Source organism: Calypte anna, chromosome 26 (assembly GCF_003957555.1).
Source record: "Calypte anna isolate BGI_N300 chromosome 26, bCalAnn1_v1.p, whole genome shotgun sequence".
Classification (NCBI taxonomy): domain Eukaryota; kingdom Metazoa; phylum Chordata; class Aves; order Apodiformes; family Trochilidae; genus Calypte; species Calypte anna.
The window spans coordinates 2,308,755-2,331,421 of record NC_044271.1 but is presented as its reverse complement, the minus strand read 5'-3'; the positions used below and the strand labels follow the sequence as shown (position 1 = coordinate 2,331,421).

At 51.4% G+C, this 22,667-nt stretch overlaps 1 protein-coding gene across 3 annotated transcripts in view; it reads right to left on the bottom strand.

Moving 5' to 3' along the window:
- The window catches only part of PLXNA2 (plexin A2), a 132,651-nt gene that overhangs the window by 96,509 nt on the left and 13,475 nt on the right, over window positions 1-22,667 (bottom strand). For all 3 annotated transcript variants that reach the window (XM_030465520.1, XM_030465522.1, XM_030465521.1), the window contains exons 2-3: window positions 16,776-18,030; window positions 15,458-15,640 (exon numbers count right to left, since the gene is read on the bottom strand). In XM_030465520.1, the coding sequence (XP_030321380.1) occupies window positions 15,458-15,640; window positions 16,776-17,963 (1,371 nt within the window). In that variant the 5' untranslated portion in view covers window positions 17,964-18,030. The remainder of the gene's footprint in view (window positions 1-15,457; window positions 15,641-16,775; window positions 18,031-22,667) is intronic.

Here is a 22,667-nt window from a genome sequence, read left to right as displayed (position 1 = left end):
GGCTGCATGGAAAGGCAGAGCTGGCAGCACAGCCCTGCAGCAGTGAGTTCAGCAGGAGAGCTCTGGGAATGATTTTTGGGACCTCCTGGGCACAAAATGTCCCCAAGTGGCCAGGAGCAGGGCACACTGCAGGATGTGTTCCTCTCCTGAGGGGGGTTTGTTTGCCCATTTCCTACCTGTTCAGGAGGAATGTCAGGGATTCTTTTTTCTTTTGCTGCCCCTGGTGCCTCCATCACTCCCACAGATCTGCCCTGGGTTGTATCAGTTAATGCTGGAAGCCTGCACTTAAATATCAGGTGAGCTTGGGATAAGTGGGGACAGGAGAGACTGGGAAGGGGAAAGGAGGTGAGGATGAGCCACTTGGGGATTTTAGGGAGGAAAGAGCAGCCAGCAAAGGTCAGAACCTTCCTGTGGTGACATGGCTCTGCTCTTACAGCCCCTCCTGTCACTGTCTTCATGGCTGAATCCCAGAGACAGCTCCACAAACACCCTCAAATGCTGATTCCCCAAAAAACAGCCCTGCAGACCAAGGCAGAGGAAAATCCAACGTGCACCAATGCTGCAAATCTGCCCAAACCTCCACCCCAACCCCTCCAACCCCTCAGCTCTGCCTGCCTCATCCTCAGGCTCTTTTCAGATAACTCAAGGCTAAGAGCAGCTGCCTTAGTTCATCCTCCAACAGATTTTTCAGTAAAGATATTGAGGGGTTTTAAAAAAACTCCCCCCAAAACACCCAAAAGAAACCCCAGCAGCCAGAGCACACATACAGAGGATTTGTTGGGGCTTTCCTGCTCCAAGAGCAGAGAGGGTACCAGGCAGGGGACAGGCAGGGGACAGGCAGAACTCCAAGGACAGATGCCACATGGCAGAAAAAAACCAACCAACAGTGTGGGGGGATTTCTGCTCCTGCAATCCAATCCCCTTGGCTGTGCTGCCTGCCAAGAGCCCTCCTGGCCCCACTGCTGCTGCCAGCAGGTACTGGGGGGAATTTGGAGGAGAGAAAATAAAAAAAAAAAAGGGGGGAGGGAACAAAACAAAATAAAATGTAAAGGCCCATGACTCTTCTTCCTGGGATTAATATTGCAAATTAAATTTATTATGAACCAGGGAGCTAAAGGCAGGGAGCAGCAGCCTGGTTGGACTGGCACAGAAGAGGCCCCACACCTGGGGGGGATTAACACCAGGGGCTGCTGCACACTCAGCCCATTCCCAGCACAGAAAGGCAGCTGAAAGCAGATTTATCTGCTGGATGATAAAGGCAAAATATTCTCAAAAGGGACAAATTTCAAGCCAAATTGTTAGGCTTCTCCAGTTCTTTCATAATCCCTCTCAAAACTGTTGGTATTAGGCGTGGGGAGGAAGGGGGAGGATGGGGAGATCTTCACCCAAAGGCAAAGGAGCAGAAGCTGCTGAAGCAAACACCCCAGCCAAGAGCTGCAGAGGTGTCCTGGAGGCACAAAGAGGAGATTAAGGCTGAAAGGCTCCAGCATTGAGCCGGGCAAGGAGTCTGCTGGAAAGGGTGGGCACAAGGGAAACATTTTTGGATGCCTGACAAGGAGATGCAGAGACCATCTGGGCAAGGGGAAGAAGGGCAGGGTGCCAGGGAGAGCCATGGGAAGGAGCAGCCCAGGCAGGTTTTCCCAGCTGCATGTGCAGGACTCCTTCCCACCCTCCTCTTCCTCTCCTAAAGAAAGGGAAGCAACAGGTTGGAGGGCAGAGAAAGGCAGAGAGGGTTTGGAAGGAAGGACCTGGCTGGTTGCAGTCATTCTTCCAGCCGTGGCAGGACTCTGATGGGAAGTGCAGGTTTGCTTCCTTGGACATGTTTCTGTGAACCCAAGAGCACCCAGGGTTGGGTAAATCAGTGTTCCCTGAGGGTGGGCAGGGAACACCCATGCCAAGTCCCACCCGTTGCCCACCAAGGCAGGGCTGGGATCAGAGGGATGGCAGGGGGCAGCAAGGCTTTGCCTTTCCTGACATTATTTGGGATGTGCTGGTAGGAAAAGCTGCCCAAGCCTGGTGTGTGGGTTACAGGGACTGCGGGATGGCAGGGTCAGGCTGGCCTTTCCCTCACCTCCAGGAGAAAGCAGCAGCAGGTCTTTGGGATGTGGCTGCTTGCTCGTGTTGAAAAGTGGACCAGGACCCAGTGACTTATTTTTCACAGGGCACTGAGCAGCCATTAAATGTTAACGACTTTTGGCAGCTGCTGACCTGGGTCAGATTCAAAGCAATGACCCAAAAGGGAGAGAGGTTTTGGTGTCCCCATCCTCCCCTGCCCTGCCTCTGAGAAAAGGAGCTCAGCCTGGGAAGCCACAGAGGTCCCCAGCTCTGGCACGGGGTAACCCTATCAACATGCACTGCAGAGAGAGGCAGCTTTTTCCCCGGGAGGAATCAAAGCCTCATTGATATGTGAATTATGAATGAAACCTTAAGCTTTTAAACTTTTAACCTGTGCATTTCTAAGAAAGTCTTAATTTAGCCAGAGACACAGCAGGAAAGGACAACGGTTCTGTGGAAGGTGCTGGATTTTCTGGGCTTTTGAAGCACACCTTTGTTTAAGATTAATATTTCATTTACTAAGCTGTTTCCCAGGGGAAAAAGGAAATCCTGATCCCCACTGACTGAAGATGTGACCCAAAATTTGTGTTACAGTGAGATGAGACTCGTGGATGATGCTGACACCAAAACAGCACCCAGAGTCTGGGTGCCCCCCACCCAGCACCCCACGCTCTGCACCACAACTTCCAGCACATTCTTGGCTGAATTTTACACTGTCCCACTCAGTGCAGCAGCTCAGGGAGGGGCTTGGTCCAGCTTCTATTTGTGAATTTCCCCCCAGGAGGGAGCAGAAGAAAGCTCTGGGGACAGCAGCAAAGCCACAAGAGTGATTCAGAGTGACAGAGGTCAGAGCACCTCACACCAAAGCAAACCAGGCTGGGTCAGTTGGGTGGAAGTAACACTCATTAGAAGAATAAACTATAGAATGAAGAGGGTGGGGGGTGCTTTGCTTAGGTCTGGTGAGGCACTATTAGACCTTAAACCATTGATTCAAACTTCAGCTTCCACTCCGCTGGAATTCACCCAAAAAAATTGCCTTGCTGACCAGTGCTGAATGAGATTTTGTTTATTTTCTACACAACTGTGAGCACATTGCTTCCATCAGCAGCAGAGCTGGCAGAGAGCTGGGATGTCAGCAAAGCCAGAAAAATATGAGCCAGAGACTTAAGTCTTCTGCTGCCCTACAACTGAGCCATCCCCAGGACAAGGGCACAGAGAATTGCCTGGGCAGAAAGGTTCTGCAAAACCCAAACCCAGCCCAGAAAGAGCAGGGAGGATGCAGGTGTCACAGGAAGGATGTCACAGAGGAGGTCACCTCCAAAGACAACAGCTCTGTGTTACGTGATGTCCCTCCATCTCTGTGTAGCAGTTGGAAATGTCTTCAGGACACAGATTCTGTATTGGAAACCCTTCACACTTCAGAGATTCATTCCCTCACAGCTCCTCCTAAATCTTGTGTCCAGACCTTAAAAAACATTAGCTTACTTCTATCCATCTCTCCCAGCACCCCAAATGAAAGGCAGCTTTGGAGACATCACCCCAATTATCATCTTCTCCCACTGAACTCCCCTAGAGCTGACAAGCCCGATGGGTCCATGAATCAGGACTCAAACAACTGAACAAATTCTGCTGATGTGCTTCAAAAAGTTCCAGTCCCCAGCTGGAAGCCCAGAGGCATGAGCAGCAGGGCTATGGATCTGTTCCAGCAGCCCAGGACAAAGCCCATCACATCAATGAAATCACTGCTGGAGGGCTGAAGCAAAGCAGACAACTGGGTGACACCATCTGAAATCACCACACCAGGGTCCTCCAGAGTGTGGAGGTCCAAGCCCTGAGGGAAGGACGTGTTAGGGATGGGGATGGAGCAGCACCAAGCACAGAAAGGAAGCAGGGAGAGGATTGAGAGGAGGAGACATGCTGGGAAAGCTTTGGGTCCATCCCAACGCCCGTGCGTGTCCTGGGGATGGACCCAAGGCTCTGCCATCACATCTCCTTCTGGGTGGCAGGAAAAGCTCCCCCACAGACTAATCCAGAGGGTTCGAGATGCTCCCACAGCCCACCAGCACCTCTCCCATCCATCCCACTGCTCCACCTCCCTGCCCAAAACCGGGGCAGCTCTGCTGGGCGGTTTCACAGCCGCCGCGTGTATTCCGCTGAGACGGGGAGAGAGAAAAAGGCAGCAGCCTCCCCACAGCATCCTATACAGAAGAATGTATTTAAATACCTAATGAAGGAATAAATCTGGGAGAGGGAGACATTTACTGCATACTTATTCACACTGAGCCTTTGTGCAGGCGGGGAGGGCAGGGGGGCTGCTCACTGCACCTGCGCCCGCTCCGCCGGGGTAATGAATATGGCAGGATCCTATTAAATGAGCCTCTACCTGTCAGGGAGGATATTGAGCATTCCCAGCCTCCACATCCATTCCAGAGGACTCGTCTCTGCTACAGACAAGATGCAGCATCCTATCGACAGGGACTTTCCCAGGGGTCTCGAAGAGGAAACAACGTGCTGGGAGGGAAGGGGAGGGGGGACAGAGACAGATTGGGCCACTTTACTGCACCAGTTTGCCTCTGCAGAAGGCAGCAGGGCTTTTTCTTTGATTTTAATCCCCCCAGGTGATGTGTCAGAGGGTAAAAGCCATGAACTGGCAGCTCATCCCATAGCTCAGGCAGAGCTGAAGTGCAAGGGCTGCTCTAGATGGAGCCCTGCACCCAAGGGTGTGGGTGACTGTCCCAGGAGGACTATCAAGTCCCACTTGTGCCACCTGGAACTGTGTTTCCTTCAGCCAGGGCAGAGCCTGGCTCCTCTGCCATGTTTCTGTAGGTGAAAAAGCACTTGGTGCTTTTGTTGTTCAGCCCAAGGCCACAAGGAAGCAGCTCAGCTGGGATGCCTGTACCAGCACATCCTCTATCTCTGGATTTGGAGGCAGGAACACCACACCCCATTGAGGCTGAGCCATACCTGGGGTCCCCAGCCCTTGCTGCTTGAGGAGACCCAGAGCAGGAACTGCCACCAACCCCCATTAAAAGCTGAAGACAACAAGGATGCTGCAGGGAGCCTTGTGCTGCCAGGGCATCACCCACAGCACCCAGGGGGGCTTTGCCATTCCTCTGCAGGGCCACTTGGCAGGAGGGAGGGAGAGGGAGCAATGACATCCAAGAGCTCAGCTGCTCAATTACATTTTATGGGATTTGGGAGACTAAAGGCACCAGCAAAGCTTCCAGAGGGAGCAGCAGCCCCCACTGCCATCCCAGCAGCCTCCAGTAGATCCCAGCATCCCCCAGCAGTCCCCAGCATCCCTCTGCCTCCAGCCATCACTCTGCTGCTCCCCACCTCCCAGACACAGCTCAGCTACTCTTGCCCTTTGCCTGCCCTCCCTCCTGCCTGGTACAGAAGGTCAGTTTTGAAATTCAGGGGTCAGAAGCAAGAAATGTAGAGGGGTCAGGGGTGAGAGAAGCAGCAAAGGGAGGAATTTCACCTCTCCATCCATTTGCTTCTATAAATCAGCCAGCACAGAGCTCTTGCCAGGCACGGGTGCTGGCTTGAGTGGGGCAGTGGGGATGGAGGAGGAGGAGGAGGCTGCTGCCCATCCCACAGCAGCCTTTGCTCTCCTGTGGGTTTCTCTTTTTCATTTTTTGGGGGGGATTATCTCAAGCTTATCAAGATGCCAGCAAAAATCCACCTAAATGCCAACCCCCCAAAGCAAAGCTAGAGCAGAAACAGAGCTAGAAGAAATTTGAGATGTGCTTCACCCCTCTGGAGTTCCCATTTCCCCTGAGGAAAGCGAAGTGGGGCAGCAGGAGGAAGCAAAGCCCTCAGCTCCTTCTCCAGGTGCTTGCCAGGGGGATTTGGGTTTGTGCTGCTTTTTTTGCAGCAGGATCTGGGGTGAATAAACACGGCATCCCTCACACCCTAAACGTGAGCTTTTGGGTTTTCATCTCCATTATCAGGTATAACCTCTCTGCCTGCCAGACATCTCCATTAACTCTTTTTCAAAACCACTTCTGCTGCCCAGAGCCAGGATTCCTCCCTGCCCAGGGGTTTGACACTTTCTGCTGAAAAGGGACCAACAATTCCAAAGCACAGGAGAAAAAAAACCCCACACCGAGCAACCCCAACCAGGTCACGAGATGGCTCAGAGGGAACAGAGAGCAAAGGATGAGCTGGGACATCCTCTCCAGAGCATGGGGACATCTCTGCTGCCTCACTCAGAGAGGAACCATCCCCATGTGCCTGTCCCCAAGCCAGTGTGGATAAAATTGCCCCCAGGAGAGGGGCAGCCCCGTTTCAAGGCAAGGTAGAGCTCTCCAGCTGAGGAAGCACAGCTGCAATTGGGGAATATGCTGTGAGAGCAAAAAATGCTGTTTTCATGTAAATGTCCCTAATAATAAAAGAGTGAATGAAGAAAGCAACACACACAAACAAGAAATAGTACATTTGTGCTGGAGAAGCAGAAATGATTCTAAAAAGAGAGCTTTATCAACAGTTTCCAGAAGGCATTGCCTGTTCTTTAATGCTCCTGGAGGAATAGCACATTGATCCTGCTGAACCTGGGCTGCCTGGTGCCTCTGATCACAGGTTTCTGCACAATCACGGTCTCCATGCAGCACACTTGAAAAACATTAAGCTTGTTTGTTTTCTCCAGCAAATATTGAGCCACCATCTTCTCATCCCCCATAATTGGCATTTTGTGCTGTTTGCCCTGGATCCACACACGCTTCCTGCAGCATTTCCATGGCAATCCAGGCTCTGCAGGTACCAACCAAACCCCACCAGTGGCAGGAAGGTTTCTCCTGTGCACGGAGCATTTGATTGCTCTCTCAGCCACCAATATCAATTGCTTTGCTTCTATTCATTCCTTCCCCTCTGACCACACTGCAATCACTGAAGCCCCACAGCTTCTCTAAAGCTCAGGGCTTCCTTCTTGCAGAGAGGGGTAAGTCCAGCCCAGATTGCTGAAGAGAAAACCCAAGTTAAGTCTCTGGAGTTCATGGCTCTCAGTCCCCAGTTGTGCTGCTGAGCAAGCTCCAGAGAGTGAGAAAAAGGAGCTCTGGACCCTCAGTCCCTTCCCCCCATAGCAGCATCCCACACAGGGAGTTAAGAAATGGCAGGGAAATGTCTGTTGTCCCTGGATGAAAGGTCCTGCTGGTTCAGTGGGAAAAGGGCTGGGAAGATGGAGGCAGCTCTGAGCTGAAGCACACCGAGGGAATTTCCACTTTAGCTTTTAATTAATAAGTGCAAGCTGCAGGACACATCTCCAGCAGGAAACTAAACTCTCTAGCATCTCCTCAGAGGGACAACACTGCAAGCAAAACCCCAGTGTGGTGCCAGTGCTTGAAAATCCACAACACAGGGAGGGCCTTGAGCCAACCCCACACCTGCCCCCTGCATCCAGGAAAACCAGGGAGGAAAAAAAGGGCAAATGTTTGCTGTGCCCATTTCAATTTGGTCTGAAATCCAGGGCATTTAAACACAGCTACCAGCTGATGTCTAAGAGTGGTGTTTATCTTGTTTTCTTTCCACTTTGGGTTGCAAAGTAATTTTCAAACTGCCCAGCAAGTGAGGAGGTGATGTTATCCCCTTTCCTGCTAGGAAAACCACAGGCAGAAACACTGCTTGGCTCTAATGCTTCTCAGCCTCTCGTACAATATACCTGCTCCCTCAGCCTTTAATATCCAGATTATTCCAGTTATTTCTTTCTCCATGACAAGACCACACTCCCAATGTGAAAGGCCCTGCCCCACAAGGGCATCATCAGAAAGCCAGAGAGGGTCAGGTTGCTGTCCTCTGGCACCCAAACTCTGCAGAAGGATTTGGCCCAAGTGTCCTCAAGAAGTGCAGATGATCTGGGAGTCAAAAGAAAGGAGCAGGTGGGAGGAGGGAACTCTGGTTTTATTCCAGCTCTGCCATTCCCTAATTTAAGCATGTAGAACCAGGAAAACCCCTTCACATCCACATCCCCCCTGGCACTTCCTGGGAGCAGAAAGCCTCAAGAGTGTCAGGCTAAAAGCCTCAACACAACTCAGAACTGCAGGCAGGCAGGAGGATGCTCTGCTTTCCAACTAATAAGGCACTGGCTGCAGGAGGATGAGCAAAAGCAAACAGCACATTACTGAGCCAAACATTAACTGAGAGCTGGGAGGTTGCAGGCTGCCAATGCTCCCAGGCCCTGGGGAAGGAAAGTGCTCCCAGCTGGAGGTACAGCCCTGTGTGTTTGAAAGACCTTGTTTTACCCCAGTCTCTCTTCCTCACCCTTTTTTCTTTACTTTGAGCAGCTCAAGGGACCAACTCCTGCTCTGTTCCACCCAGGGGCATCTCAGGACTGGCATCCTCTCCAAGCAGCAAATGCAAATCACTCCCTGAGTCAGTGGCAATGACCAAGGCACCAGGTCCTGCTGCTGCTCTGAGTAACCTGGGGAGGGGACACAGCTGCAGCAAGAGGCACAAACCTCACCCCAGGCTCTGTGCTGCCTGCCTCCTGCTGCACAAGATGCTCAGGCTGGTTTGTGTAAGGCCTGCAGGCAGGTTTATATAAGATTAAAGCCCAGCACACAATAAATAATTTAGCAGCTTACCACAAAAAAAAAAGAAAAAAAAGAAAGAAAAAACCCTGCCCTGTAGAACAGTTGCCTGTATGATGTGTACATTCATTTTAAATGCACACCACTTTCATCTGCAAGTATTTATTTGATGCAGAGATGTGTAGCCACGTGAGGATGAATAATCAGGAAAGGTGAGAGGGTCCCTGGCTGAGGAGCAGGCAGGGGATGATGGGGCAGCTGCTGCCAAAGCCACTCACTGATCATTCCAGCCCTGCCCATGCACAGAGGAACCTCAAACCCTCTCTCTCAGCCAATTTATTCCTCAGCCCTCCTGCCCTGGGCCCAGCAGGCTGCCCAGGATGGACCAGCAGTGGCTGCTCCTCAGCTCAGCCCAGCTCTGACCAGCTTATATTATTGATATCATTTTATAGACAGGGAATGGATGCCCAGGGAAACCTGCCCGTGAGGGAGAGCTGCCTGGCAGATGGAATCACTGCCACATCTCCTTGGTGCCAGGCCAGACCCTGCTGTGACCAGACTGCAAAGCCCTTCCCCGTGGCCTCGGGGCTGAGAGAGCCCCAGGTGGGACATGGCCGTGGACAGGGTGGAAATCACAACGTGCAAGTTCAAATTACAGAGCAGAACATTGCAAGCTTGAGTAGCACATTCAATGTCAGCTACATATAACTGGTGGCTAACAGGAGAAGCAGACTCCAAGCATCCTTTCCACCCTCCTGGGGAGCCCCACGTTTCTGTCCCTCAGCCTGCCCACCCAATCAGCACTATATTCTACACTCTAGGTGAGAATGGTGGGGGAAAAGGCACAAACAAAGCCTAAAAGCATGGAAAGACTGAACACATCAGCCCCTTGGACAGTGTGAGTGCAGGGGGGTGCCTGGGAGAGGAGCCAGGAGCTGCTGCCATTGCTGGCAATAAGCAGCAACCACATATTAACTTAAATTTTGCTGCTTTTTCCATCCAAATCACAGCCAGGAAAGCCTCTGGCCTAACCACAGACCCAGGGGAACTTCTCCAAAGCAAAATTCCCCCCGGGCTCTGCCCTCCCCAGCCCCTGGCAGGGGTTTTCTCTTCCCCTCACCCACCGCCTTTCCAGCTCAGGCTGGGCTGCTGGCAAAGAGCTCCTCACAGGCTGAAATGTCTGCATCTGCCTGTCCATGCATCCCGGCAGAAATGAAAAGAAGGTAATAAAAGGCTGGGGGAGGTGGGGAGAGAGCATGCATCAGAGCAGGAGTAATGGTTTAATGCTAATCCAGAGGTTGGCCACAGCCAATCCCCTCCTGCCTGGCACAGCCGTAAAGAGCGGGCAGCCCAGCAAGTGATGGATTTGCCTTCCCAACCCATCCAGGATTTTACAGCCCTGCTCACACTGGCGTTGCCCTGCCCGGCAGCAAAAAGCAACCCTAACAACAACGGGTCGTAAACCTGATGGTGGGATTGAGGAAACATTCCAGGCAGCATCAGGGGAGATGCTGGAGGGAAAGCACCCCCAGCCCAGGGCAGTTCTGCTCCTGCACAGCATTGACCTCAGCTGCTTTTCCCCAAATCCCAACCTTTTTGCAGGAGCAGCAGTGGTGGGGGGGTCGTGTCAGTGTGCTGGGCTCTTCCTGTGGATTCCCCCCTCTCTCCTGGCACCTTTGTGTTTTCCACTTTTTTCTTTTTGCCTCAAGGAGGTATTTAGAGAGGCAACACAGCTCGGGCTTCTCGCAGTGTTTTTGCCACCCGGGGATTTCAGGTCTTACAAATGGACAAAGACTTCATGTTTGTTTGGACCTCTGAGGATTTTAAAAGCCTGCAGTAAAATACATATATAGAGTAAAAAAACCATGAACTTTCTGACTCCTAAATAGAAAGGCAGGAGTCTAACACTGCCCTACCCCCCCAAAAACCAACCCAGAACACAGCAGCTCCTCAGATTTGGAGCAGGGGACAGTCACAGAAATCAAGATGAAGTCACCAAATAGCTTGGTATTTTTTCCTGCTATTTTTCACCGAGATTACTTGAAGAAGAAAAAAAGCTTTGCTGAAGTGAATGCTTATGTAGCTCTGCTTCTAGCAGAAATGGGGGGAGGAATAACTTCTGCCTCACTTCATCCTCATAAAAAGAGATAAAAATCCTCTTCTTATAAAAGGTGTGGTGGATTAATTAACTTCTAAATTTGTTAAAGAAAAAACCCGTATGTTCCCAAAGGGGAAAAGCAGCCTTTTTGGTAACTATTTCCCCTGGCCTTTGGGGTGATGTTACAAGAGCTCTGGGACAGGTTGGTGTTTGTGCACTTGCAGCCTTTCCTACCTCCACTTCCTTTGGGAACGAATGGGCTGGAGTTGTTGCACTCCAGAATTTCAAGCTGATTTTTCAAGGTGCCTGAACCTAAATAAGAACTCGAGTCCTCACCATCTCATGAGCCAAGAAACAGATTAAAGCAGCCTCTGAGCCCACCTGGCTCCATTTCCCGTAGCAATTCCTGAGCACTTTGCCCCTCAACTCTCCAGCAGCTCTAAAAATACACCTCAACTTGTCATTTTTTTGTATTTAACTTATTCTGCCAGGCAACAGATAACAGAACTAGAGGAGCAATGTGAGGAGGAGGCCGATTTCATGCCTTAAAGAGGTGGTAAGGACATTCCTGGACTGCTCAAACTCAGAGTCTAGAAGGACTTGGCAGCTCTGCCCCTTTCTCCAGCCCTGAAAGCTGCACCTCAGGGCTCTCTGTTGGCTTTGACCACTTTTCACTTTCCCTCACACAAATTCCCATGAATAAAGTGAAGCAAGGATCATCTGCCAACCTCACAGCTCTGCTGGGACACGGGGCTGAGTGCCAAGGGTTGATCATTGAGTCAGCAAAGCCCTGACCTGACCCCAAACCCCTCTCCCTTGGGAAGCAGAGGGATGATTCTCATCTGTTCTCTACCTGCCTGATGTCTTCCTGGCTTCTCCACACACTGATGCAACCAACTGTCTCCTAAAGTGCTCAGCATGCAAGCAGGGGGGATAATTAAGGAGAAATTAAAAGGATGAGATAACCACCCAGAGAATGAAGTCAGATAAGGGCAGGTTCAGACGGATACTTCATTGGGAAAGATTTGTTTTATTCACACTAATGGAAGAAACTAAATCAGCCCAACTGAATAAACCCCTCACATCCCAGGACACAGAGCAGAGCTGAAGTCTGCTCTTTCCCCACTTGCATCATCCCTTCAGCTGTCACTGCCTCTTGCAGGAGAGGAGCTTCATCCCCCTAGAGTCAAGGGCAGATGATGTTAGCACCACATGTCAGGCATCCAGCAGGTGAGCAGGAACTGCTTTCCACTCATGAAAACTATTTCCAGCACTATGTATTTATTTTTTTTGCAGCACTTCTGCTCCAGGCAGGTCCTGAGCAGCAGTTCTCAGGTGACCTCTCCTGACACAGTGGATTGGAGCCACTGTTGGGTCAGTCTGGTCCAGTTCAGAGCATGCAGGAGGATGGGGGGTGAATGGAGATGCACACACACACACACACACACACACAGTCCTTCACCTTGGAGCACCTGGAATAACCTAACCTGGACTCCCTGCCTCTCTCTGCCAGCCACCCCAGGAGCACATCCAGGAGCATTCCCAGCTGGATCTCCAGGCTCCCACTGCAGGATCTGGGCTCCTACAGCAGGCACTAAGAGCACCACAGCAAAGCAGCACACAGAGGGTGCTCTGTCAGGCACAGAAGAGACATTTATTTATTCTTCTTCACAAACAATGCCCTCCATTGACAGGCTGAATGAAGGGCACTTCACTGATTTATTAGATCTAATAAGAAACACACCTCTTGGGATGAAATACAAGATTGATTTTCAGCTGCTATCCCAGCTCAGCCTGATGAAATGAACTGGGCATGTCCAGGAACAGAGTGGGAGGAATGAATGGCAAGATTTGCATGAAGAAGAGAAGGGAAATGGAAACAAATCCTGCAAGAGCAGCCCTTCAGGCTGAGGGTTCCTCTTCCTGCACTCTTCCCCTCTCCCAATAAGTTGATAAATCTCCAGAGAAGAGCAGAAAACTGCCAGGAAGTTTAAAGCAGCTCCAGTGCACTTCTTGGGAAGCCTGAGTCTGACCTCCCCATGCACCTGCCTTTCAGAGGAGCCCCTCGACATGGAGCAAATACAGTTTTCCCTTCAGTCTCAGCATCCAGCAGGCACACCACATCAGCTCAGTTCCCTGGATGCTGATCTCCATTAGGAAAAAGACAACCAGCACAGCAGTGCTTAGCTGGAGGCCCTACTAATGGCAGCCCTAATTATATGGCTGCAAATTTAATTCGTAGTGATGATTAGTGTCAAAACCAAAGGCATCACACATCAATATTGATGGAATTGTATGAAGCCCATCAACAGAACAAGCAGGCCAACACATCTCCCCCAGCAGTTAGTTGCTGCTAACTGTTGTGTTAATGTCTCCTCTAATTTTGCTCAATGGAAATTGTTTTATTGCAGGAATCCCCAGTTTTGAATCATTACGTATCTAACATGACCACCTTCCACCTTCCCACTTCCTCCCCGAACTTTGAAGCTGAGACACTTGGGAAGGACACCTGGACCACCCAGCTGCAGGGAATGCTGCATCCCAGGTACCTGTGCTTTATATCCAAAGGATCCAAAAGCAACACGTTTGCTTTTCAGCCACTCAGAGAAAGCCACCAAGCAGGTGATGGGAAGGAGGACATGAGTGAGGTAACACGGTGATGAATTCTCACCAGGGGAACACAGACAAATTTGAAAGGTTTCAGAGCTGCCTCCCTGACTTCTTTCCTCCAGCTACACAAAAGTGTCTTCTTTGAAACCCCAGACTGAGCCACCAGCTTGTTTCCATAGTAAACCCACAGATGTGGGAGAGGTAATAGGTGTGACACAGAAATTCAGACAGGAATTGTGTAGGCAGATAGGCAGGGGGTGAGCAGGAGGAGACGAGGCATCCATCAAATATCTCTGCATCTCTGGCACCCACAGGGGTGTGTACACTTTTACCACCCCCATTTCACATAAGGGGAAGGAGAGCTATGGAAATGACTGACTTGGAGACATGTCTGGTCTAGGAACAGACACAAAAACTGGAGACAACCTGGGAACTGCCCATGGGGTCTGGATGCTCTGCAGGTCAACACAAAGCAGCTTCCTACACTCCACACGGCCTCTCTGAGGCCATTTAAAGATAATCCCACGTGTCACAGGAGAAAAGATTTATTCAAGGTGTAGACAGAACCACGAGATAAAGAACAACACTGCCAGCCCCATGCAGCAGAGGATGGCACAGATCTGCTCATGAGGACAAGATGCAGGGGTCCCACCAGCTGAGACATCTCTGGTACAAGTTAAAAAATCCCAGTGTGAGCCATGCAGGGGGTGGGCAGGGGGTGGGGGGCTCTGCTCACAAACCCACTCGCCCCCCCAGTTCAACACTGCCCCACTGCAACTGGAGAGGCACCAGGGAGGCACCTAATTTAGTACTACTCAGCACTTGTAGAGTGCTGGATGAATATTAATGAACTGATGTAATTAAAATGATGCAGACATTCAAGTGCAGTATCAGCCTGTCCTTGTATCTTCCTGGATAGATGAGGAAGAAATTCCCTGCTGCTTAAGGACACAAAAAAAATTAACAGCCTGCTGTTGATTACATTTGTTAACTCTTTCCCTGGTACCAGGAAACAGGATCTGCACTGAGCGGGCTCACCTAGTGCTGCCAGTTATATTTTAGGTTAATTTGAAGGATCTCAGCTTGCCAGAGCAGCATCTCTCAGGATAGTTTTGCAGGAGCTGGATCAGCCCCCTCCACCCCCTGCTGAGCTGCCTTCCAGCTGCAGCTCCCACTGTGTCCCAGTGTGTGCCAGGGAATTAAGAGCAGGTTGGAGGCTTCTGGAAAAAAATCCGGTTGAATTTCAACTCCTAAAAATCCTGGGACATCTCCCCACCCACTGAGCTGGGAGAGGGAACCAGCAGAGCATCTCTTTGCCCTGGGCAACCAGCCCCAGCCCTTGTGATGCAGAAGGTGAGGAATGTTATCTTCCAGGACTGATCAATCATCCAGCTGTCAGAGGGAAGAGCAGGAGGCAAGAGACAGAGAGAAGCAGCAGGACTTTGCCCTGAGGCTTGGTTTCCAAAAGCAGCCAAATTAACCCATTCCTCTCTCTCCATGTCCGAGCATCCTGACACCATCAGCAATTCTGCCCTCAGCTAAAGCTTTCTAACTCATGGCCTCCAACACAAGTTGCAGAAGGATTGCTGGGAAACAACTCAAAACTACTGCATGCTATCCATCAGTGTGCCAAAAATAAGGAAAGATCAGAGCCCCTGCACACAGCTTCCTGAGGTTTACTCCTGCTCAGAAAGTGCAAGCCAGGCCCTTACTTCTCTCTATTCAGACTGCCTCACCATTTCCCTAATAATTTCTGCACCAGCCCCACAAACACAGACACTCCACAGGCCACTGAGTGATAAAATGCAAACCAAAGCAGACAAGCAGCACCAGAATGCTGTAACAGAGATGCTCAGAAGCTGTAATGCCACTGGAACCATGTGGCCTCCTTTGGACCCTTTCCCAGGCCCAAGCTGCAGCACCTTCCCCAAGGCTTTGCCCTTCTCTGCTTCAAAAGAAGCCCAGCACCACCACTGCCTCCTAACAGCACACATGGATGATCTTTGCCTCTCCAACACAAGGCTCTCTGTGACCCAGACTGATTTTTGCTCCTGCCCAGCTCCCAGTTTCACACAGGGAAACACCTCCGAGACACAACAGCCCTTCCAGAGTGTCCCGGGAGAGATGAAAAATTAATTCTAGCTCCCCAAAAGCACAGAAACAAGCTTACCTTCTTCAGCTTGCCAGTCTTGGTCCCCACGAACACCACGCTGTACCCGTTGTAGACGTAGGAAGCAACAGAAGTCATCCTGTCCCGGCTGGAGGTGAAGAGCATCACCCCATCCACTGGAGTGGAGCCTCCCAGGGGCTGGTTGATGTCGAGCCCACAGAAATTGTCATCGATGGGGACTGGCTGGAAAGATGAGGTTTGGGGCAGTTGTGAGTGAAACGGGGCAGCTACACACTCAGGTTCCCAGAGGTGGCACCACGGGGTGGGAGCCAGCAGCCAGAAGACATCTGGATGTGGCTGAGCTCACCCCCCGGGTAAGAACGCTGCTTTTCAGGGGCAGCCACCTCCCTCTGGCACAAAAAGCCCAGCTCTAGGGCAAAAAAACCTTCCCCATGTGAACATGGGTCTGGTGAAAAGGCCTGGCTGCCCTGGAGAGGAGTGTGACCACACAGGGAAGGGGCTCTGGCAGTGTAAAACACCCCAGTGCCAGAGCACAGAGATGCACTCCTGCTCCTTCCATCCCTCAGCTGTGAATCTCCTGCAAACCATCTCTCTCTGCCTCAGTTTCCTTTCCATGACACAGGGAACATGGACCCTGGCTTCTCCCTGGAACACGACCTGTCAGGAGTGAAGGAAAATCATCCTGCTGGCAGTCTGGGGTTGTAAATCCTATCACTGAGTTTGCTGGGCTGAACTCCTGCCTGACACAGGGTGGTGGCATGGGTGGCTGCTTCCCATCACACCAACTGCAATCCACTTCTTTTTTACCAGGAACATTAACTACCAAATGCTCAGGAACATCTCATAAGTGCCATGAGATGACTCCTCTGTGCAAGGCAGTGCTCAAGCTTCTCTTCCCCTTCCTTCTTTCAATTCACTTCACCCACGTTTATCTCCTCCCAGCAGCCAAACATAATATGCCTGGCAAAAGAAGGCCCCAGGGATTCCCGTGTCAGCTCAGGAACAAACATGTGGTTCACAAACATGTGAATCTAGATTAAAGAATAAAAATACAAAAGACAATTTCTCTCATTAGTTTGCTGATAACACTCTCCTGCTCAGGGAAGGGTAAGAGCCTTCCTCCAGTTTCCAGGGCCCCAGATTGACAATGAACCCTTCCAATGAACTTTTACTCATCTGCCTAAATTCTCCCCCTTCCTTTCACTGTCATCACCAAGCATCTGGTAAGGACCACGATGCCTTTTCTGTGTTTGGGGAAACCGAGGCACAGAAAGATCCCGTTCTTCAAGCTCACATCCCACAGGGCTGGAATCTGGTTCTCCAGAGCTATCACGGCCCCCACGCAGAGCATCCTTACCGCTTTGGTGCACTGGACATCCTTCCCCAGCAGCCAGTTGAGCTCCAGGTTGCCTTCCCCCTGGTAGCAGGACTGCAGGCGGTCCTTGATCTGAGCGTTGATGGCGCGGATGGGGAAGACGCAGAGCGCGGAGTCGTCGGGGGGCTGGTGGTACTGCTTCTGTCCCTTGGAGAAGATGGCAAAGAGGACATCCTCCTGGGCCGTGATGTTGAGGGACTTGGCCAACACATCTCCTGGCTTGGAGAGGTAAGCTGCTTGCAGGAGGCGGTACTCGGTGTCCCCCTTGGTGCAGCCAAAGGGCAGGGAGACGTAGGAGTGGAACTTGGGGTCGTCTTTGCAGAGCCGGACGATGCGAGAGGTGTAAAAGAGGTCGGAGGCAGAGTTGATGGAGACTCCCTCCGGGGTCTCTGGCTGCACAGTCAAAAAATAGACAAAGTTGCCACTGGCGAAGCCGTAGATGTAGAAGATGTCGAAGTGTGAAACGAGGGCCAAGGTATCCGAGGGGATTTTGATGAGGGATGAGACGAAGTCGCTGTGGAGCTCGTAATCCAGCATGGCCGACGACTCCGGGTCCCGGGGGAGTTTGCGGCTGGAGAGGGTGGGGAAATAATCCTGCTTCCCATCCACTGCCGTGCCAATGAAGAGCTTCCCATCTTCCCCCTCCGAGCGCACGATGACCCCGTACATGGTGCCCGTCTTGTTGACGCTGGAGAGGTAGTGCTCCTTCTTGTGCGAGGGCTCCACCAGGATGAAGAGGTCGTCCAGGCGCAGCAGCTTGCAGACCCCCTGGTAGAGGCTGCCACAAGCCAGCAGCCTGTTCTCAGAGTAGTCGATGATCAGCAGCTTGTTGACGTTGTTGGTGAGGGTGAGGATCTCGCTGCAGGGCTGGACGATGAGGGGGGGGTAGCAGGATTTGTTGTCCTCCTCGGGACCGGTTTTATGAGCCACCAAAATGGTCAGGTTACCCGAAAGCTTGTAAACCCTATTGATAGCTCCAACATAAACTGCTCCGGTGCCTTGGTGGACGGTCAGGTGGTTGAATGTCCAGTCCCGATTCTCAGAGTGGAAAGTGCTGAACAAGGCGTTGCTGGAGACGTTTCTGGAGAGGGATGCCAGGAAGAGGCAGAGCAAAGCCACCGAGCAGCCATCCGAGTCCGGTACCCAAGGCCGGTTCTTCCTCTGCTCCATCCTGGGAAAGGCAAACTCCGTGTTCCCCGTGCGTGTCCTGAGCCCCAGCAGTGTCCCTCACATGGTTCTGGGGAAACAAAAGCAGCACACAGAGCAAAGGATTAGATCCAGTGTGCCCCGCAGATAAAATTCAAAGGAGACTTTCTAATTACACAGTCCTTGAGATAAAGTCAGGACGTCTTTAAGCCCAACAAGAATTAAGCAGGTCTCTCAACTTATTGGTAAACAGTTCAGGACTGGTGTTTTGCCACTTGGTTCACCCTCTACATGTTAATTTCTTTTGTGGTTTGGCTGTTCCAACAAACTCTGCTCAGCCATGGGAGAGGATGAATCAGCTTCAGCCCCCAGCTCCCACACCCAACCAGCCAAGCTAGAAGGATGTCTCATGCAGGGCATGTTGTGGGAACCAACAGAGGAGAAAAGAGGTGTTTTCTACCTCTAAATCCCCTGATTTCACTTGGAAACCCGAGGGAGAAGTCAGTCTCCTGCAGGCAAGTTCATTGAGCATCCACACACCAGACTTGAGTGGAGACCTTGTGTCAACCACGTGTGAAAGGCAGCTGGGTTTTTGGTTTGGTTTGGTTTTGGAGGTGCTCCTGAAGCACCCAAATCTCATTCAGGGGGATGGCTGAATCCCTGCTTGTGGCCATCAGGCTGCATCAGGAATCACAGGGCTGGAATTTCCTTCGGAAGTGGCTGCTTGCCTCGGAGAGGCTCTGGCTGAGCTCGAGGTGTTTACAGCAGAGCTTTTCCCCCACCCTTCCGCACAGCACGGATGCAGGAGCTGTCACAGAGGGACCTTTGTGACCCTCTGCCTGCTCCACCTCATCATCTGGCACCTCTGTAAGGTGGCAGACTGTCCTGGCTGAGACATGAACATGAAAGACAACCCAAGCTCACACATTTCCACGTCTGTTTCACTTAAGGGTGGTCTGGTGGGGATCATCACACAGGAGAGGTTTCAGCTCAGTTCCCAGCTCAGCCCTGCACCTCCAACACCACCCTGGGCTCCTGCAGAGTGTCTGGAAGTGACACCAGCTGAGCACCCCCGAGGCAGCCAGGACCCAGCAGAACCAACACTGATGCAGACACTATGTGAGAACATCCCTGAACCTTCCACAGACACCTGGGGGTCACTGGATTGTGCCTCATCCTTGTCATCACCTCCAGACCAGACCATGACTTGTGCTCCTGGCCTGACCTCAGCCTTGTTCATCACCACAGATGTGCCTGACCGCCTGAACTCAGAAAACCATCACAAAATTCTCCTTTATCCCCAGTTATGCATTCCTGACATGCTCCAGGCTGGATGATCAAAGCAACCATTCCACCTTGTCCTGGGGAGGGATGTTCTCCACCACCTCACAGCACAACAGGGTCACACCAGCCCTGGGAAGAGGCTGAGCACAACCCACCCTTGCACTTGCCATCTCTGCAGGGAGAGTCCCCACTGCCACACAAGCCCCAGGCACACACACACCGGGGTGAAATTCACCCCCAAGCACACAAAAATACAGACACCAGGGTGAAATTCACCCCCTTTGCAGATGTGACTCTGCTCCCCTGCCCTGGGTGCAGGAAGCTGCCACCCATTCAGCAGCTGTCCTCATCCTCATCCCCCCCATCGATGCTGAGCTCCCTTTTGGTATTTAAAATAATTCAGGCTGCTGAAAAGCTCCACTGAGCTCATCAGCGAGTGTCAAGGAACGACCACTCCTGAGGCTTGTTACTGCCAGGAGTCAGAGCCGGCTGCGTCTGAGAGGTGACAAAGGAGCCCTGAGAAAGGTGACAAAGGAGCCGTGTCCCTGGGCTGCACGTTGGGGGTGTCACTGACAAGGCAGGAGAAAGAGGACGGTAATGGGCTGCTCGTTCTGCTCAGGGATCCGTTTCTCTGCCTGCTCCCTCCTCACTTCCAACCTCTTCATTTCCAGTTTCTCTCCCAGCCCCTGCAGCCTTCTGGTTGTTGTTTGGGTGACTGGGGCACAAAGCAGCCACCCCAGTGGGTGACCCTCTTCTCATTATATTTCTTGGGGAACATCCCCAAACCATTCCCTAGATCCAGAACCCTTCAAAAGGACACAAATCAAACTGTTCCTGAGGCTCTGCTCAGAGAGGGCTCTCCGTGCCAAGGCTGCTGGTGACCCCCAGCTGTAGCACCACTGCCCTGGCATCTCAGCAGCTTTGGCACCGAGAGATCCTTGTGTGTGTGTGGCAGAGCAGCCAAGCACCTCCAGATCCATCCAGGAGAAACCCCAAGCACTGGAGTGTCCCAAAAGGTGCTCAGCCCTGCAGTCCTGGAGCCTTCCTCCAAACCCAAAGCATCCCTCACGACCAGGAGCCCCAAACCACATCCTACCCCAGCTCCCTATTCCCTGAGGAAGAGCTTTGGGAGCAGAATGCTCTGGTTCAAGGGCAGTCCAGCAAGTGAAAGAGATTCTTCAGGCCCACTACAGCTTTCCTGCTCAGCAGCTACCCAATTTTTAAGAAGTTATTCCACTACACAGCGAGGAAGGAGCAGCACAAGCTAGAAATTAATAAATTCTGAAAGAATTACATTTTATATACATGGGGCAATGGGAGCCACTTAGACCACAGCAGTTTTATTTCTTCTGCAGCACTGGGTCCATGCAGAGAGAATACAAAAGGCAGAGAGGCTCTGGAGCTGGGGTGCTGCCAGCTGAATCCCCACTTCTCCCTGGTGCCTCACAGCCAAGGATTTGCAGAGTATTTGTGAGCAGCCACTGCCAGAGGCAACAGAGATCACCCAGGAAGAAGAATCCACACTTCCAAACATTATTTGAAGATGACAGAACACGAGCAGACCCCCCCCACCCCAACAAGCCAGGAGACAGATGATGATCCACCCCCAACTCCCTATCCATCACCCCCTGGAGCAGCTTCTGCTGCCTCCCCATGGGGTACAGGGCAGGGACTGAGCTGTGCTCAGACCCCAAACCTCAGAGAAATCACTGCCTACCCTGAGGAGGGGGCTGGGGATGGGTCCCTGCAGCTGGGGAGTTAAACACCAGGGAAAACAGAGAGTGTGTGATTTTAACTCTGATCCTTAATACTATTTGACCCTTAATTTTTTCCTTTTTTTTTTTTTTTTTCCTGCTTTTGGAAGCGAGTTTAAAATATGGCCTTAAAAGCAATCTGAAGCTATTAGTAACGCAAGGTGAAAGAGAGAGTAAATTCAGGGACACAATATAAACCCAAGCAGCTGAAAGGCCTCAATTAGGCTGAAAGGAGTTATCTGGTATTTAAATAATTATTAGATTGAAGGAATAATCACAGGTCTGAGCCGATTTTTTTTCCCCCACTGTCATCCTAATGGAGACTATAATATTATTATTCAAATGCCCACAATTCTCATTGAGGGGGGAAGAAAAAAGGGCTCATTTAATCTCCATGCGACAGGGCTTCAGGAAGCCTGATTAGTCATTTCTCTTATTTCAGCTGTCACTCACTCACGGGCACCACAGTTTGTCATTGTGGTATTTTATGCATACAGGAAAAAAAAAAGGAAAAAAAACACACAGAGAAAGAGCTAAAAGGGAAAAATTAAAGCAAAAAAACAAAGAGAGAATCTCCTGTGGAAAATGAAGGCTTAAAGGAACAATTTTGATGGCACCAGCGTGGCAGCTGCCTTTGCACTGTGGTGCTGGGATCTTTTATTTTGGGACAAGGCTGGTCTTGTCAGCAAGGATTTCTACACAGCCCCATGCTGGTTCTGCCCTCAGAGCTCCTTATTCCATCCTGTCCTTCACTCCTGGGTCACTCCATCCCTCCAGAGCCAGGTCCTATGGCCCCAGCAAACACACCAGCACCCACCCCTCCCTCCCATTCCCAGCTCTCAGCATCCCAGTGCCAGGAGCTTGTCCTGGGCAGTCCTTGCATCCTTCCCAGCCTGGAAGCCACCAGGGTCCCCAGCCACCCCACAAAGGGGGAGCAGAGCAGGTAATAAAACCCACTAGGATTTTTTTCCCTAAGGCCAACATCGTTTTTGGGGGAGCTGCCTCACAGCACGAAGCCTCCTGAGAAGTGACTGAGGTCACAGGGAGGGGACAAGAGCCCCACAGCTTCTTTCTAAGCTGGAGGGGGGTTCTGCCCTTTCTGCTTTTTACAGCCAAATAGGATTCATTGTTGGGAGGCTGGGAGCAGGGAGAGGGGCTGGCTGGCTCTGCTGACCTCCCCTGCAGGTCACCAGCCTGTCAGATATCCCCCAGAATTATCAGAAGGGTCACCAAAAGGGCAGACTCCACTATATAAACTAAAATACAAGAACAAACCGTTTGGAACAACCTCACCCTTGCACCAGCCTGACCCTCTCTCTCTTTGCACTGGCTCCACATGGAACCTGCCAACTGGAATGAGGGCAAAGAGCTGAGAGTTTGGCCATTTCTTCATAGCAAGTGAGAACACATGCCAGGTCTGTATCCCCCTTGGAGCCTGTTGGGAATTTTTCTGTGAAACCTTTCCAGCCATTAAAGCCACCACAGTGATTTATCCCTTTGAAGAACTGATCTTCAGGACACATTTGTCAGCCAGGGAGGAAGACCTTACAGTAATTAATAAGGGTTTCTTTTGCTTTAATTAGACAAAAGCTCTGAGCAAAACTGTCTGATCTAAGTCTCTCTGAGCTCTGGGACCTTTCCAAGCCAGGATCAGAGGTCTGGGTTTCAACCTCATCTCCCTGGCCAAGTC